The 19,073-nt window shown below is 35.7% G+C and overlaps 1 protein-coding gene across 2 annotated transcripts; it reads right to left on the minus strand.

Annotated features, from left to right (window-relative positions):
- Nucleotides 1-6,092: 6,092 nt before the first annotated feature.
- Nucleotides 6,093-17,632, minus strand: egln1a (egl-9 family hypoxia-inducible factor 1a). 2 transcript variants are annotated; one of them, XM_073873502.1, is made up of 5 exons: nucleotides 16,802-17,632; nucleotides 10,681-10,800; nucleotides 6,983-7,116; nucleotides 6,782-6,849; nucleotides 6,093-6,704 (listed from the first exon to the last, which is right to left on the minus strand). In XM_073873502.1, exons 1-5 carry the CDS (start codon nucleotides 17,393-17,395, stop codon nucleotides 6,652-6,654), a joined length of 969 nt encoding a protein of 322 aa, XP_073729603.1. In that variant the 5' UTR covers nucleotides 17,396-17,632; the 3' UTR covers nucleotides 6,093-6,651. The 2 variants fall into 2 exon arrangements, with proteins under 2 accessions (XP_073729603.1, XP_055026092.2); XM_055170117.2 differs by having other exon boundaries at nucleotides 6,093-6,678; nucleotides 16,802-17,631.
- Nucleotides 17,633-19,073: the final 1,441 nt, after the last annotated feature.

Below are 19,073 nucleotides of genomic sequence, written 5' to 3' on the forward strand. Positions count from 1 at the left end.
GCATGAAGCTAGCATGATGTTAATATGATTAGCATGAAGCTATCATGATGTTAGCATGAAACTAGCATGATTCTAGCATGATTAGCATGAAGCTAGCATGATTCTAGCATGATTAGCATGAAGCTAGCATGATTCTAGCATGATTAGCATGAAGCTAGCATGATGTTAGCATGATTAGCATGAAGGTAGCATGAGGCTAGCATGATTAGCATGAAGCTAGCATGATTTAACGTGAAGCTAGCATGATTAGCATGATGCTAACATGATTAGCATGACGCTAGCACTATTTAGCGTGCAGCTAACAAGATTTAACATGAAGTTAGCATGATTTAGCATGAAGTTAGCAAGATTTATTATGAAATTAGCATAAAGCTAGCATGAAACTAGCATGAAGCTAGTATGACTTAGCATGGAGCTAGCATGAACCTAGCATGACCCAAAGACCCAACCCCCATGTCTCTATGATGTTCAGACCAAGAGATATAAGGCTTTGTTTATTATGTTGCTAGGGTGCTCAAATTTGGTTGCTAGGGGCGTGGCTTAATGCCTCAATAAGAATCCTATTAAGACTGATTGGATGCCTGAGTAAAATGAGCCCACCCCTATGTCTCTATGACACTCTGGTGTAAAGATATCCATCTGGGCTTTTTATAATGGTAGTCTATGGGAGATGTTGCTAGGGTACCCAAAATTGTTGCTAGGGGCGTGGCTAAATAGCTTTGGGGCGATCCTAAGAGACTGATTGGATGACTGAGTAAAATGAGCCCACCCCCATGTCTCTACGACACTCTAAAGTAAAGATATTCCATCTGGGACGCGTTTATTCCCTTATATGGGCATGCTTCCTGCCCCATTATAAGTCAATGGGAAATTTTGGGGGCCTCTTACACCCCAGGGGTACAGCTTACACCCCATTGTGATGTATGTTCTTACAGAGCCTGTCAGCCACCTTAAATGTGGTAAGCCACAAGTTTCTACAAGTTTCTCACTCGCAGCTATGACGCGTCAAAGTTTTTCTCAAATGTAATTCAATGGAAATTTTGGGGTGTTAGAGACACCAGTATAGGAATTATTAAGGTCCCATCAGTTAGAAAAGATATAGCAAACTAATTAAGAACAGTCAGAAGGTATGAGGAAAATTTTGTGCATGTAGCTTGAAAGCCCTAGGACGAGTGAGTGTCAGAAATTTTGGGGGGAGAAAAAGAATAATAATAATAATAATAAGTTTAATAGCAATAACAATATATTGGCTTTTTCAAAGCCAACATAATAATAAGTTTAAATACAATATCAGTATGTTGGCTTTGTCAAGCCAACATAATAAGTTTAAATACAATATCAGTATGTTGGCTTTGTCAAGCCAACATAATAAGCTTAGATCGAAGAACAGTATGTTGGCTTTGTCAAGCCAACATAATAATAAGTTTAAGTGCAACAACAGTATGTTGGCTTTCTCAAGCCAACATAACTAAGCAGATTGTCGTATATATTCTGTACCACTGAAAAAAATTATTCATTGAATTTAATCGATTTTTTAAGGTAAGTGGTTGCAATCAATTTATTTAAGCTACATTTAAACAAAAATTTTATATTTTGTTTTACGTTACTAATTTTCTTGTTTAAATGTAGCTTAAATAAATTGATTGCAACCACTTACCCCAAAAATTGATTAAATTCAATGAATCATTTTTTTTTCAGTGTAATCGCATTTTTTAAATAATATATAGTAGCAGAATAAATAAATCAGCATATTTTTATCAGCATAATATTAGTTGTTTTAAACAATTATTGTATTTATTGTTTACTTGCAGTTTCTATGAAAGGTTTTACTGGATGGATTTGTAAACACAGATCATGAGTGCATGTGCGCCACATACACATTCAGTTCTTGTGCATTTATTATGGTTAAAATAAATGTTTTGTAGACATTTACTGCGGTTGTATTAGTTATTATGGCAACCCCTAAATGCACAAATTATGTCAGTCTTCCTGGATTTCCTAATAAACATTAAACAGCCAGTCAAAACGGCACACATTTGTGTCCTTCGCAATAGACTACTATTAGCTTTAGTGGCTCACCTGAAGTCATTAACAGGAAAGCTCAAAGATGGCGGCTCCCACATATGTCAAGAAACAGTTGGATATAAGCCTGGTCTTACAGACAAGGCTTAAGCCAGGACTTAGGCCTTAGATAAATTAAGATGTTTAAGCAATCTTTATTTGTGGTGGCAAGTGATGTCCCTATACTTTACAACAGTTGAAATAAACTTTAAATACCAATAAATTATAAAATGTTTCCATGTTTGTATTCTGTAGGATAAACACAATTAGTGCACTATCAACAATTAGATTTTTTTTTAATACATATACATAATTGAGTTTGAGAGATTGCATTTGTAACAAAATATGCATGCTCCCGCCATACCTTAGAGAGGTATCATAAAATTTTAACACAAATCAAGTGGTTATATTGTGATATAAATGTGATTTAACATGTACAATTTTATTAAATTGTTATAATGTATATATTTTGTAATATTTAAGAAAAAAGTAGTGTCCCCCAAATTCACGTCTGTGGTACAACAATGGATGTCGCCCCTTTAAGAAAAGAGGGAAATCTATTTGGATTACTTCCTGTGTGTAAAGGTCACAGGGCAGGTGCTAGTTGATCTGAGGTGTGCATGGTAAGTGCATTCTTTCTTATTAATTTTCTTAAAGTTAGCTAAATTTCTGACAATTTTATGTGTTGCGCTTTATTATTGTCTGTGGTGGTTTATAACTTGCAGATTTTAAATATTTTAATACAAATTTTGATAAATACATACTTATTCATATTTCCTAAATGTCCCCTGATCTTGAAATCATCAAGATGGTAGCCTCCATGGATATTGCATATTGAACTAATTTAAATGCATAACATTACATTTTATTAATAGAAAACAAACAAGCATTTTTACAATTTCTGCATCTCATTTGCATTATTAAACACATGCCTTTGAAAAAGACGATGCTTGAGACATATTTTATGATCTCTCAGTGCAGGTTATTTTCAATTGAGACAGGTCAAACATGTAGTAGTGTATCACATAACCAAATTCAATTCAGCACTGCAACCACAGAGGGGCGGTATTGAGTTTCCATCAATCTGTACAAATCCCATACAAAACAAAATCTGATTCTACAATGTCTTTAATACAAAATACACGTATTTGTTAATCTCTCTTGACTGGTAGCGATATTGCTTTTTAAAGTAGTATAACATGGGGCATTGCATTATAGTATTGTAATATGAGATGTTCTCTTAAACCCTTTTAATTGGAATTGTATTATTATTTCATATAAATCAGCACAAAAAGTTTCTCAACAATACACAGGAAATGTCTTCATCTTAAACATTTTGACAAAAAGCTTTAATTTAATAACTGAATACTCCGTCACGCTGATCTTAAAGTATTGCAGTTCCTCCGTCTGCCGGTAGGTGCCCCCACAAGCACAAACATTAAACTCCGCTAATGGTTCTTTGTTAAGGAATCAAAAACTAAGTAATCTTAGTTACCAGAACATAGGTTTAATTTCTGATTAATGTGGTCGAGGGAGTGGGACTTCCTCGTTTTTAACCCTATTGGGGGGGGGGGTGATCTGCACCTTCAAATTACTATAATTCTGTGAGTATTAAATAAATAATAGTTATACCAGTTTAAATGTATTTTAAATAATACAAATAATGCAATATAGTATGTATTTTATATTTAAAAATTATAAAAATGTTTTACTCCTAAAACATCACACAGCAGATAGTGTCCATGGACTTCCATAGTAGGAATTAAAAACTATCATGGAATTTAATGGTCACTATGCTGTGTGTTTACAGTTTTTCTCAGTCGCTTTGGTACATTTCTCAGATCAGAATTGAAATTCTCAAAACTGCTTGTTCAATTCTCACATTATTGTGTCACTTGTGCACATCAAAAAAGCAGTTTCTCATTTATTTGAACAAGTTGCAAATGCTTTGGTACATCCATGCAAATGATTATGTACAATTCTCTGCTTTTTCCTACATTATCAGTTGCTTATGTCATGTTGATCAAAATATATTATAGTTGGTCTCTGTTGAATAGTCTCACCCCCCACAATATTTAGGCATTAGTTCATAGTATAAGTCTTTACATGCAAAATGGTTGAAAATGTTGTCAAAATAAAGGATAAGGTCAAACATATTTTTATACATTTCAATTAGACATTTTTTCTAAATCTGTCCTGAATTGGTAAATTGCTCCTATATGTGAATCTTGACTTTCTCTAAAAGACAGAAACGTCCCCAGCAAGCAAAAACCGAGACGTTGAAATGACGGCTAACTATAGACCCAATATAGTCCAGCTATGAGTAACCCACTTCTACCCTAAATAACCTTGAATTTGGTTACATGTCATTTTTGCCAAAATAAATTGAAGATGTATGATATTCCAACATGTAAGCAAAGTGTTTTTCAAGGTGTTTGCTTTCATTTCTTTTACATGTTCTAAAAGTATATGCATCATCTATTCTTGGGCTATGGTAAGACATCTTTTAGACATCTATCATGTTCACATTTCTACTTTTTTTTTCTCTTTATGCTATGCAGTGCTTGCAGTGCTGTCTTTATTTTTCTTTATGGCAATGACATGGTCTTTCAACGAATTACAGTACAAACAGTAAAAGCGTAAATGTAAATTTTGTCAAGTCTCTTGCAATCAAATTCACACATAAGTTATACTAAGTGTAACTTACAATTTACAATACTTGTCTTCAAAACTTTAGCCATAGTTTACATCAGAACATCACTTCAGAGTAAACTGTTATATTGACAACATGACTAAACAATTTGACTGTCTTATCTGTACACAATGAAACAATGACTTGTTATTCTGATGGCACTGACATGTTCATAGACACAGATATTTAATTTTGAGAGATGAACTAAGTATTTTGAGTAAAAGAGTGGCTTTTGCAGGTTATACATGATGTTTTGCTATTTGTACAAATTGTTGTGAGAAATGCACTTACTGTTTTGCAAATTGTGAGTATGATTCGAGAAATGTACCAAAGCGACTGAGAAAAACTGTACTATCATTTCTTAAAAGATTTTATTTTAATAAGATTCTTATGTTCATAAAAAAAGGGAAAAAAAGAAATTCATACAGGTTTAGAACAACACGAGGATAAGAAATTTATAACAGAATTTTCATTTTAAGGTGAACTATCCCTTTAAGTTTCGTTCACACTTTTAGTGGTTTTACCAACCAAGGCTACTAGGTGTCAACGGTTAGCTGCATGATCTAGTCACAAGTTAATAAATGACTGTCTCTGCATTGTTTTTAATGCAAAAAGGTTTGAAATATGAAAACTACATTCTTAGAGCTTTCCAATATATAAGTTGTGATTTTTGAAGATTCATAGATTAATTTGAAGAATATTAGAATTAGAAAAATGTATATGTATTCCTACGGGGTCAGTGACATTTAACAAAATGACTGTCACTATACAATTTCTATAATCAAATGGCCTTGAAATATGAAAATTACATTCTTAGAGCTTTCCAAAGATATATAGGTTGTCAAGGTTATTTCAGGTTTGTAGGATATTTACAAATAAATATGTAATAACACCTTGGGCCCACCTGTTGGCCAGTGACATTTTAAAAAAATAACTCTCTTACTACACTTTTTTTGCAAAATTGTGTTGAAATATAAAACTACATTCTTAGAACTTTCTAAAGATGTATAGTTTGTCAAGCTTGGTGTAGATTTTTTTTCATATCTAATGCCAAACATCCCACCTGTGGGACAGTGACAGTTCTGGTTTACATGAATTAAAAGTTACTCAGTCTGCCCACTAAAATGATAAGATAATACAAAATGAGAATATAAATTTTATTTTTATTTAATTTTTAGATCAAACAAAATTATTATTTGCTCTGGTCTGGTTCTTTTATGGCATCATGAAGCACCTTTATCGTTAGGAGTGTATTTTAAACATTTAAATGGCTTAAATCACAAAACAATACTTTCTCGTTTAAAGTTCAGATGATTTATAAATGCAACTACTTCTGAAATTGGATAAACAGGGTTTTATTTTGTTGACAATAATGTGCAGGTATTTCAGAACAAGACTCTTAACTAAAAGACAAGTCTATATCAGACCACATCCCATCATGCATCTGAAACCTCTCTAACATTCAAGAGTGTCTGTCCATGCTGAAAACAATCAAATCAGCAGTAATAAAGCAATGAGAAATAAACATGCAGCACGATTGAAAAGATCAAAATGCATTTCACCTGAGAACCAAAACAAAACTGTATTTCTCTTTTAAACTTCAAGGAAAAATTATTCCCTTTAAAAACACTGTGACTTCAATCACATGGGAAGCATTAACTTCAATACAGATTACTGTACCTTTATCCAAAAACAAAATCTAAAGAACAGTGTCATGTCCAAAGTCAAGTCCGCTTTGTGGTAACACTGTGGGTAAATTTTGCATCAACCACTTCAATATGTCTCTTGCTTCATCTTGGACTCCAAAGCGTCCTCTCCTTCTTTAACACAGCACGTAACCGGGACAAATCCAGATTAAGGATCATTTGACTAGCTCGGATCGGACGGCTTGTTTAACTCTACCTTGACCGCTTTCTCTCCACCACCTTTCCGATAGGAACACAAAATGACTCTGGGATTAAATAAATACAATTTCTATTTTGAGCTATATGAATATTTACAATACCTTTTGGTGAAAAAGCGAATTACCTGTTAAATATTTTTCTTTAGCCCTCGCCCGCTCATCAGCATCAAAATACCACACGGTTATAGCATATCTACAGAAAGATGGGATACAGAATGAGAAAAACATTCTTAAACAAAAATAAAGGTGGTAAGAGACAGTACTGCATTATACTCTAATAATATAGTGTGTGTGTTTGTGTTTTGTTTTGCTTTAGAGATGATGACCTTGTGGCATATGCAGGTTGAACCTCATGAGGGTTTCGTCTGTCAGACCAGAATAAAAGCAAACGGTCAAACTTGGGTTCAATATCCGCAAACTGAGCCTTACCCTCTGGAAATATTCGCAGCAAACCCCCATCCTAAAAAAAAACAAAAAAAATAAAAACAGAAAGTGCTCACGTTTATAATAAAAAAAAAAAAACTTTAAACACCAATTGTGCTTTTACTTTAGGATTTTTGCCTTTAAGGAAAATCACACATTGATTTGGTCTTGATTTTGACATGGGCCACCAACTAGAATGCCGAAGCATCATAAGAAAATATCTACAGTAAATCTCGTTAAAAGTTAATTTTTAGTCTTAAATTTTGATACCCAAAACATTTCATCTTTGTTAAAACACTAAATAGACATCTGCAGTACAATGCCCTCTTTCATTGTTAGTAAATGTCTAAATCCAGTTACATCCTGCAGCTGATGTGACATCATTTTAATGTGATTAGTAATAATATAGACTTGCGTGACTAGAGCTTTTTTACTGATAACGATGAAAAGCGAACAATGGGGGGCCGGTGTGGAGAAGGTTAGGATATAGGAGCGCCGCCGGTCTTCCTGAAGAGGGCCGAGAGGAAAGACCACATGCTGGAGAAAGAGACGCGGGTCGAGTGCGGGGAAGCACATCGCTGAAGGTGCGAGAATTGACCTTTCACACATCTCATATAAAATAATGCTCTGCTTACACGCACAGGAACGGCGCCAGCATACAGTAGACCCTTTCTGAAGCTAGTGTAAATACACACGCAAGTGCTTTCAGGAACAATAATACTGCACACACTGAAAGTTTATAGATGGGTATACATTAAGATACCACTATTCTTACATAATAATTAGGCTGTACGCTTTGGTTATATTTTAAATATTGTCGTAAATTTGCTCCATATAGGCCCTTTATTTGTAATTAGCACTATAAACTTTCAGATGCTATATGAGGACAAACATGTGGGATGATTTATAGATGTCGATAACCGATTAATCGACCGATAGTTTTCAAATGGATAATGGAAAAAAACAAACATAACACTCAAAATGAAACAGTGCTGATATATAACAGTACTGAACAATGAAAATATGCTTAATGAAATAAATGTATAAATAAAAATATATTAATTATATTATTAAGTATTGAAGTAAATATTTCTGTGAAATACTCACACTGGTCAAATTGAAATTACATAAATGTATACTATATGTGTAGTCTTGCACTTTATTTGCTTCGGTTTTAAAAATGTAATGATTATCTAATCAAACTAACAAAAGATGTATTGCAGTGATGATAAAAAAATGAAATTACAGTTTGATTTGTTGGATGTGTTAACGTAGCTGACAGCTGCATATAGTTAGCTTTTTCTCCATATGAACTTTTTATATGGATAAAAGTAACCAGCTGAAAAATAAAATAATGCAAATCGATTGTAATTATCATGACATTAAACATTTGGGTTGGATTTATTTGCATGTATTTTTGTGTAACTGTTTGAGGTACTACTAATATTATTGTCCTGTCAGCCTTGATGACAAACTTCGGTTTCTGCTGTTGTTTCTCTGCTAATGCAGCATCCATTCAGCAAATGAATTAATTTATAATGATATGAAGCAACGGACGCATTCAGAAAAACTATCGGCATGGTTTTTTTTGCCGATGTTCCTCCAATGAATTATCGGTGCCGATTAATCAGCAAAACCGATTAATCGGTCTACCTCTAATGATTTGTGTAGCTTAATCAATTGTCTAATTTCTCAAAATTTCGAATTTGTTTTCTAGATATTGTAGCTATTCATATAATATACAACCTACAGGTATCACAACATGTAAAAGCTACATAAATTACATGCAGCATGAAGTTAAAAAACAACTTCGTTTTGCAGGTAAATTCCACCTACTATTTTAAGTTTTGGTTAAAAAGTTGGCATAACTTAAAAATTAAAGTTGAAATTGTTTAACAAAATTTTTTAAGTTTAAGTAACATAAAAATATGTGTTGAATGACACAAATGCTAAATTTTTTTATTTTATTTTATTCTAGATATATTTATATTTATAAGTATGTGTTTAAGTAAAATGATTATTTTTGTTTACATTCTGTCAACTACTGATAACATTTCTGCCAAATTTGTAATAAAAATAATGTTTTTATTTGCATTTATTAACTGAAAATTGAAATGCTGAAAACACAAAATATCAACTTAAAAAAAATAACAAAAAGATGCAGTGTTTTCCTATCTACAAAACTGCAAAGAAAACAAGTTCAAATTCATTTCTCAACAACAAAATACTGATGTTTTTACATGTATTTTAGGGGAAAAAAATCAAAACTCCCGAGGTTTGCTTTTGTTAAAATTCAATATACACTGAACTGAAATGGTCACAATACATCTAGAAATAATGATTAGAGACAAAACTGGAGTAGCCTCTTTTTCATGTCTGAGTAGCCAAAAGTAAATGCAAAACAATAATTTTCCTTTTTTTCCCTATGTTTTAATGAAAGGTATCTTACAGAACCTATATTGAGGTTGGTATAATGTTGAGCATTGGCAGTCACAGTTTTCTTTCACTCGGAGTCTCTGACACAGACAGAAAATGAAAAGGTTTATGCAACACTAATACAAAACAGGACAGAAACATACTCGTTTTCTTCCATAAAGTCTTAAGTATTTGTATTAAACGGTTAAAAGTAGATAACTGTTAAATAAAATGACAATATGGGCAAAACGTCCAGTAATTTTGTTCCACAAATGGCCAAGAAACCATACAATTACAAGGTAACAACAGTTAATATAACTTAATGAATAGAAATAATAGAAGTGTTAATGTTTTGGAAATTATTCACTTTCCATGATTCCATCAATGAATATACAGTATAAATTCACAGAATAAAATACAAGATTATTTTCCATTTTCTCTGAATTTACCATTTGTAACTGTACGTGTTTAAGTAAAATGATCATTTTTGTTTCATTTTGTCAAATGCTGACAACATTTCTGCCAAATTCCCAATCAAAAAAATTTAAATAATAAAGTATTTGCATTTATTTGCAGAAAATTTAAACGTGACAAAATGGTCAAAATAATAAAAAAGATGTCATGTTTTCATATCTCGAATACTGCAAAAAAAAAAAAACTTCATATTCCTTTTAAAACAACATTTGTTTTTACAAATGTTACTTTTAACATGTATTTTAGGAATACCGTAGTCAAAAAGTAAATGTTTGATTGCATGCTCCCAGTCTTTTTATTGCTATTGGGTGACTTAACATCACTCAAGGTTTGCTTTTGTTGAAATTCAAGAGGCACTGGACTAAAAAACAGTCACAAAACAGAAATGATGAATGATGATTAAAGTCAAAACTGGAGTGGTCACTTATTTGTTTCCACTGCTTAAGCATAGCTCACATAAAAATCTTCTGAACTGTGTGTAAGCATCCCTCTCCATCTTTATTTAGTGTGGGTTTAAGGGACCCCCCCTCCTTGGTTCTCTGGAGATATAATCTCTGAGGTTAATGCGATTAGGCTGATATGATGCAGGTCCAGTTGCACGTATACTTCGCAGTGACCGTATTTGCTCATTTTTAATTGGTTAGAATTCTACGCTTTAAAAGTCTTTCTGTAAAATTTGATGAAATTTAAGGGTCAGAGGTGATTAACTTACCTTGGCATCCCAGTTCTTATTAAGGTAATATATGCATGTGATACATCTCCCATCGCCGTTTGGGTTGTCCACATGGCGCACGTAACCCTTGCCTTTACCCGGATAACACGCCACCATTGCCTGTGAACGTTAGGAGAAGACAAAATTCATTTAGATCAGTCGATGTGATCGAAATTTTCTGTCCTTAAATAGGCCAAAATCAAATATGAGATGTAAAACTTAATGTGGGCTGAAAGTGTCTGTACTTTACAGTATTTTGTTGTTCACTTCACTGTATAGTTGCCTACACGGATGTCAATATAAAGTGATGAAACTTGTTTTGTAAATGCACAGTTTGCTTGGATAAACATTATAGTTCATATTGACTATATATTTATCAAAACAGTAAGATATAATTGCATTCGAATGGCGTGTGCAATATCTACTGATTATAATACGTTTATTTAATTTAAATAATTTAGTTTGATAATCTGGGATTTTAATCTATTTCTGCATTGTCAATGTTTCACATAAGTTCTTCCATATTGTACTGTAAGACCATAGCAACATTATTACAAAAATCACACAGACTAAAGTCCTGCTCATGACATGAAAATATATGGAATGAAAATATATACAGTTTCCGTCACGTTTGCTGTATTATGTACATTGTTTTCAAAGGAAGGATTGTGAGTAGGGCTGTCACAATTATTAAATTATTAAATATCGTCTCATTGCGATTGTTTGACCTCATTGCGACGATTTCAGATCACCGCAATGATTGCACTTCTCTCTAAAAACACAAGGGGGAGCTGCAGCACCTGTATAAACGAGACAGTATCAGATTACTTTTAAATGTGTGTTGTGTGTATTAAAACTTATTGCCAGATAAACCTAGCAAAATATTTAATTTAAGCAATCACAACAAAGTGTGGAAATAATTTTATGATCAAACAAAAAATTTATGAGAATTGAATGTCAAAGCAATAAAACAAACAATTAATCGTCATTATTTTTGCAATTTATTAGACAAATAACAGTCAGCCAACATTCATATAATAATTTCAAAGTCAAATAATTAATTTGCCACCATACCTTCTCCTTCAACCTGCAAAAAAAATCAAAGATTAGGACGGCAAACGTTATTCATCTGGCGTGCGCACAATGAGACCAGGATGTATTTAAGCAAAAATACATGATGATTTTTTTTTGTCGAAATGTACTCCACAAACCCACATGGGAGCTGATTTCTCCAAAACAACATCAAGTGGGAACACGGCCTTGCACGCTGCAGGAGGTCTGAAGGCTTGACCGGGCATCAGACTTGCAATAGTTTCCCTAAGCGTCACATATTTAGCGCTTTAACCCTTCCTCCCATCTCACAGAAGACTCTGTGACTGCCAAACCTCCACCTCCATGTGCGAGCAGCCGAACGAGATGAACTGATATGAACTCCGGACGTTTGGCCTCCTGCCAGAGGAAGGAGTATTTTAATGATCCTGCTACGTGCGGTGCGTGAGGGAGACCAGGGCTCCAGGAGATGGCTCAAGATGGGTAAACATATTTGTCACAGCCTATGAAAGCGCAAGGTCTGGCGCGCACAAAAGGCTGGCCTACAACATGAGATGATAAAACGATGATAAATCAGGGCTTTCGGTCAATCTCTTCTTAGCGTGGGTCACTTATAAGACTGTATAGTAAGACAGAACAGGCCCATAGGGAGGGGTTTGCTTCGTGACCGAATGACTAAAGAAAAACAGATGAACAACCCCTCGCTTCCCGTAAAGACCTTTGAAGGCAGGACGAGCCCCACAGATAGTGTTCACGCCTCGGATATTTCACTTTTACTACTGATCTGGTTTCTTTTGTATGGCAATATATTGCACATTTAATTTTAATGCAAAAAGAAGAAAAGTTTATTAAAAGCATTTACATCAATACTGATAGGCCTAATTCAACTATATCCAGTTAAGGTTCTGTGGGTATTAACATGCATTTACCCCAGTAAATTCCTTTAATAAGTGCGGTTTGCTTGAACAACATAAATGTCAATGCATGGCCATGTGACTCATTTTCTTCAGATTAGGCTTGAGTTAAAGCACTGGAGATTACTGGTATGTGAAGTCATGGTATGGTTTCATACCACAGCACTTGTGGACGTGTCGACAGTACAGTAGCTGCTGTGTATGTAGATTTTACTGTACAGGATGTTTGTTGTCTTCCTCATTCTTTTATAGCCTCATTAACAGAGCAACCTGATGCTCATGTTTACATTCCAGCCAAACAGACTGAGTACAAGTCTGCAATGCATATTAACAGAATAAAAAAACAATGGCAGAATCATTAATGAATCAATGCATTGTGATTAAAAGCCAAAGACACAGATGATCATGATGGACCTGATCGTATGACAAAACCTACATTTGTATTTTAAACGAGAGAGACAGAGAAGGCTAGACTTTCAGAGAAAACTCTCATGTTGTAACAAACTTGTATAAATATCTTTGTTCTGATGAACACGAAGGAAGATATTTTGAGGAATGTTCGTAATCAACCGTTCGTGAGCCCCATTCACTTATACAGTATCCTTTAATACTACGGAAGTGAACGAACGGTTTGGTTGCAAATATTCCTTAAAATATGAAGAGTTTGGTTCCAAAATGCAATAAATCCATTTTTACTAATTTCGCTAAAAACGTGTTTTCTGTACCTAGAAAGTGACAAGAAGAAAAACACTATTTTCTGTTACAAACTTTCACATAGCACCTTTAGGTTATAATTAATAACATTAAAATTTCAAATCCATAAATTTATTTTTAAAGATTTATTATAAAAACGACTTATTTTTTCCCAAAATGCTATAAATCTATTGAATCAATATATAAATCTGCATTCATCTTTACCATGTTATATTCATTTAGTTGACTAGTGGTATACACCGATTAAACATTAAAGGTCACGTTCTTCCTGATACCATTTTTTAAACCCTAGTTAGTGTGTAATGTTGCTTTAATAACATAAATAATACCTGTAAAATGATAAAGCTCTAAATTCACTGCTAGGCGATATATTTTCTTCAATAGAATTCCTCTTTAAAAGCCTACAACGAACGGTCGGTTTGGACAACAGCCCTCTATTTCCTGCTTTAATGACGTCAGCAAAACAGTTCGTTGACTAAACTCCACCCACATGAATACGTCAGTGACCAGCTTTGGCTCAAACGGCTCTGCTAAGCTAAGCTGCTATCGAATCACAGCACACTAAACAAACTACACAATCAGAACTTGTTACGTATTTCTGAAGGAGGGACTTCACATAACAAGGAAGACATCAGCCTGTTTTGAGGACAGTGAAAACAGCGCTATACAGATAAGTAAATAGTGTGAAAAATACAGCGTGAACACATGTTATATTGCCCACTATAAACACAATCAAAGCTTCAAAATCACAGACAGAACGGGAGCTTTAAACAAAACACTTACTTTGTCATATTAATAACACTGTCATTGCTGCGGTTATACTTCGTCACTTAACATTTTTCACAGCAAGCAGCTGTAAAATGTTTTGGTCCTGCTCGATTTTCATTGGCCTCGCGTAAAATAATGGAAAGTTTTTCGTAAGATCCCCTGGGGTCAATGTGTTAGCCGCATGAGAGATGTTGCAACAGGCATTTTGGGTCTCCTGAGTGCCTCTTGCGTAAATTATTAGATGTTGATGGCTTATGTTTCTTCCCCGTCACAAAAAAACACCACAGGTTTTGCAATGCCATCAAAGTATTATTTAGTTTTTGTTTGTTTGTTGATCACGAGGTACAAGATGAGGAAAACTAGGATTCTGTGTGTATTCAAAGCGCCGCCATTGTTGTTTACAATGCACGGAATGATGCACTGCGATTTGTTGAGCGGATTTATCGCATTCTGCAGAGAAGGAGTGGCGTTTATTGCGCTTTGGGAAAAAATGGAGAAAAGATGACAGAATAACACTACGGATATTGTATTTTGCGTAAAATTAAGAGTTTACTTTTAAATACTGACCTGATACAATGCTGATTTTGTCAGTAACTCGTTTTTTTTTTATCATAGGGGAACCATTTTTAGTGCTATATAGCACCTTTGAAGAACCATCCTGGCGTGATATAGCAAGTATATATCGCTGCAGCCCGGAGACTGCAGGTGGGAGGAGCTTATGCCGCAAGTGGGGGGAGCTTATGCCGCAAGTAGGAGGGATTTCAGAAATGTGCAAGTAGGAGGAGTTTACGCTTCAAATGGGACGGTGGTGAATCCTCTGGAAGTTTGTACAGCCCACTTGCGGCTAAAGCTCCACCCATTTGCAGCTGGCTCCGACCTCCATTTATACCCGTTTCTGATATAGCACCAGATATGGTTCTATAGCACAATATGGTTCTACACAGGTGCTATATAGCACTTAATATGGTTCCCCTACGATAACGAGCCAGTGAACTACTTTTAGTGCTATTTAGCACCGTTTGTTTTTAGAGCGTAGACGTTTTAACAGTAACAACATAAACCTTTGTGAACCAAATTTCGTTAGATTTCCACACAGAGTCCTTTTAGAGTAGTTTATTTCTGATAACAAGCTAAATAAATGACAAGTAAATTACCTTCATTCAGATTTCATATCTAACACACATCAACTACTTCACTGAGCTGGCTTTGTTGTGTGGAGTGAGTGTGTGCAGTGTTGGCTGCAGGCCCTTGAATTATTGCCTGGCTGCCAAACCTCTCCGCATGGCGGTGATCGTGCTCGCCGTCTCCACTCGTCTTTTGGAAACCAAAGCATTTTGTTTTCCGCAAAGGTGTTGGGCCAGGGGTCGGTTTGGTCGATGGCCGGAGCAATGGATAAGCACAGACCGGAAGTTAACTTTGGTTCAAGGCGTGTACGCGGCAACGCACCTGACCCGAAGTTAACTTTCGCTCTGTGCTTGTTTATTGGCCTTGCCATTGACCAAACTGACCCCCGGCACAAATACCCTGTGGAAAATAAAAAATGCTTTCTGAAAGATGAGAGGAGACAACGAGCATGGATCACCGCTCTGCGAGGCAAGAATTCAAGGATCTGTAGCCAACGTTGTATACATTCATCCCACACAGCAATGTTAGATCAGTGCAACGGTTGATAAGCTTTAGATTTGAACTAAGGTCATTCACCTGCCATTCATTCAACCTGCTGATAAAAATAACCTACTCTTGAACACCTTGAACATGTTGTAATGGATTCCATGCAGAAAAGATTATGACAGGTAGTGTCTAACTTCAAACTATGAAGCATATAAACAGATCAACACCGTACAAAAGATCCCTCAAACAATAGGTACAATATTAAAACTAATGTTCAAAAGTTTAGATAACCCTTGGCTTGTATGTCAATACTGCAATAATGTTCTTAAAACTGTACAACCCACTAGATAAGTGTTTCTCAACCAGAGGGGCGGGGCCCACAGCGGGGCCTCAGCAAATTTCTAACAGGGCCTTAAGATGGGGGGCCTTTAAATATTGTTTTGGGCAACAGGGGGGCCTTGAAGTGAAAAAGGTTGTGCACTAGCTTATGTATTCACATCATGTAGCTTATAGACTTTGTACTTTACCGGTAAACTTGGGCTGTCAGCTTGCAATAACATTAACTGGAAATATCACGTTTATGTCAATAATGATTGTAAAGTTTGTTAGAAAGTTAAACTCATCAAGCATAAAAAAGTAGTTAAAAAGTCGTTTTTTTCTTTTTACTGTGACAGATCTTTGAAGACACACAAATGAGGTCTACAACAACACAAATGGTGATTATTCCTAATATCACACTCTTGACAATTTAAGACAAAAAAAAAAACATTTAGAGGCCATTTATTATTCAATCTATTTTTAATTTTGTAAACAAAATAAGCCACTAAATTAATGACTTTGCAAAATAAATGACACTTATTTAAGCAAAATTGTATATATTTGAACTTGTAGCCTGCTGAATGTCATGACAAATACAATATTGTGGTAAAAGCATTACTGCAATATATTCCTTTATGTAAAACGTCGTGTCTGCAGATCTCTCACTTTTTGTGAAACCTGTGATATATGAACAGGTGCAAGTAACACATTTACACCATTTGCTCCCTCACACGTAATGTACTTACTTTTGTCCTTCCATTTATCAGGTAGTTTCCCAGTAATCCATTGCAATTCCTGACCAAATCATCCATACGACTCATCAAGAAACGGATCTTTTCGCATCCAGGCTCATTTCCCTCAATCCAAGTGATTTTATCCCCTCTGATGTCCTTTGAAGAGTCACTTTTCTGACTGACCAACTGGCCATCAGTGAATTTTCCAGTCTGATGAAGGACTTTCACGTTTTCCAGGATAGAAAGTCCGATATCTTCACCCAGAAAGTTATCTAGAAAACAGAGGCCGTGTTTGTTCATGCACGGGATTACGTACTCAGTGGCCAGTTTTTGTGTTTGGAGGTTGATTTTAGTGTTAGGGTTTTCTGTTTCTGAGCTTTCGGTTATTGTGTTTGGATCGGACTGGTTTTCGGCTGGTTTCTGTGCAGTCTTGGTCTTGTCAGCCTCTCTGCAGGTGAGTTTGTGTTTCTTCCAGTGCTGTTTCTGGTGTTCCTTGCTGCAGTAGAAGGAAATCCTGCAGCGACCGCATTTTAAAAGGTTTTCAATCTTACCACACAGTTCGCAATACTGTTTCTCGCGGTCTAGAACCGTTGCGCATCGGTCCATACTGGCCCTTTAAGCGTTCCTGTCGTTCAGCTGTTAACTTGCACGCTCGGCGCCAAATGCAAGCGAGCCGCCGTGTCCGTTTCATCCCACGGGATTTTTTCTCCTCTCTCCGTAAAATAAACGGCACAATTCGCGGGGCACCACCGGCTCCATCCCGCAAGGGCCGCGCCTCCTCAACGTCGAGCGCGTGTCTGCTGCTGCTGCTTGTTGTGCACGTCGCCACTACGAATCAAAGCGTCGACGTCAGCGTCAGGGGGTGTGGCATTATAAATACATCCTGCCCCGTTTCATTCATTAACACTGGAGAGACCTGGAGGGATGAACTGATGGTGTCTTTATTCTCGTAACATCTGCCCATTCAGAAGAACCTTGATATGTAAATGTCTTTGTTAGTAATACTGTAGGTGGCCTTATTACTGAGGATTTACACTGTTTAGACAGACCCGTGCGCCATTCAAAACTAAATTAAGTGCTTCAAATTCATTTTGATCAATGCCTTTCAAATGGACGTGACGAACTAAAGTAATTACCGTAGTAAAGAAACGACGCCTTGCTGTTATAGGTGTAATTTTAATAATACTGTTTTCAGTATAAATTAACCCCAATCATACATACACACACAAGCATGCTATAAATGTTTTATAAGTATGTATTTTATATAATTAGTTCAGTTATGTTTTTATTTAAAGTAATTAATATGTATTTATTTATTTAACTTTAAAGGGGTCATTGTTGAAAAGAACATTATTTTGTGTAATGCAATGTATTCACATGATTTAAGGTTAAAAAAAACATTATTTTGCCCTGCCTTTCTAAAACCCCTCAATTTTTACAAAGCGCTGCGTGCCTTGATTGGCTTGATATCCAGTGCATTGGCCGAATACGTCAAGCGTGTGACGGAACAATATTTGGAATATCAGCACCCCAAACATAATGCATAGATATGTGGGGGCATGTTTGGGTTTGAGTATTTGGATTTGAGAGTTTAATTTTTGCAACTTTATGGACCTTTTATATGCACAAACAGCTTTTAACACTCCAAAGGAAAACATGAAAGCGAGTCATCATACAGTATGACTCCTTTAAAGAAACACGCCTACATTTTGGGAGTTTGGCTTGTTCACTGTGTCCCCCAGAGTTGGATGGGTCCGTGCATGCCTTTCTCATCTCCGTGCGTGCTGTGGCTCTGTCTGATGCAGCCCCCACTAGCTTAGCTTAGCACAAAGACTGGAACTGAATGGCTCCAGTTAGCATACTGCTCCAAATATGTGACAAAATAACGCGAACATTTTCCTATTTATGTGTTGTGATTTGTGTGGTTACGCCGTGTGCGGATGGCAGGGTCATATGAGACGCAGCCATCTTTCAACAGCATACATCCCTCCGCCCAAGTAGCAGTGCTGCGCCTTCTGAGAATATAGTTCCTAGTATGTATGCTGTTAAAAACTATACAAATTACAACACCTAAATAGGAAAATGTTTGCATATTTTGTCGCTTGTTTGGAGCAGTGTGCTGGCTGGAGCCATTTACTTCCAGTCTTTGTGCCAAGCCAAGCCAGCGGGGTCTGCGCCAGACAGAGCCACAGCACGCACGGACACGAGAAAGGCATGCGTGGACCCATCCAACTCTGGGGGATACGGTGAATAAGCTAAATTCCCAAAATCTGGGCGTGTTCCT

The sequence above is a fragment of the Misgurnus anguillicaudatus genome, chromosome 11 (assembly GCF_027580225.2).
Source record: "Misgurnus anguillicaudatus chromosome 11, ASM2758022v2, whole genome shotgun sequence".
Classification (NCBI taxonomy): domain Eukaryota; kingdom Metazoa; phylum Chordata; class Actinopteri; order Cypriniformes; family Cobitidae; genus Misgurnus; species Misgurnus anguillicaudatus.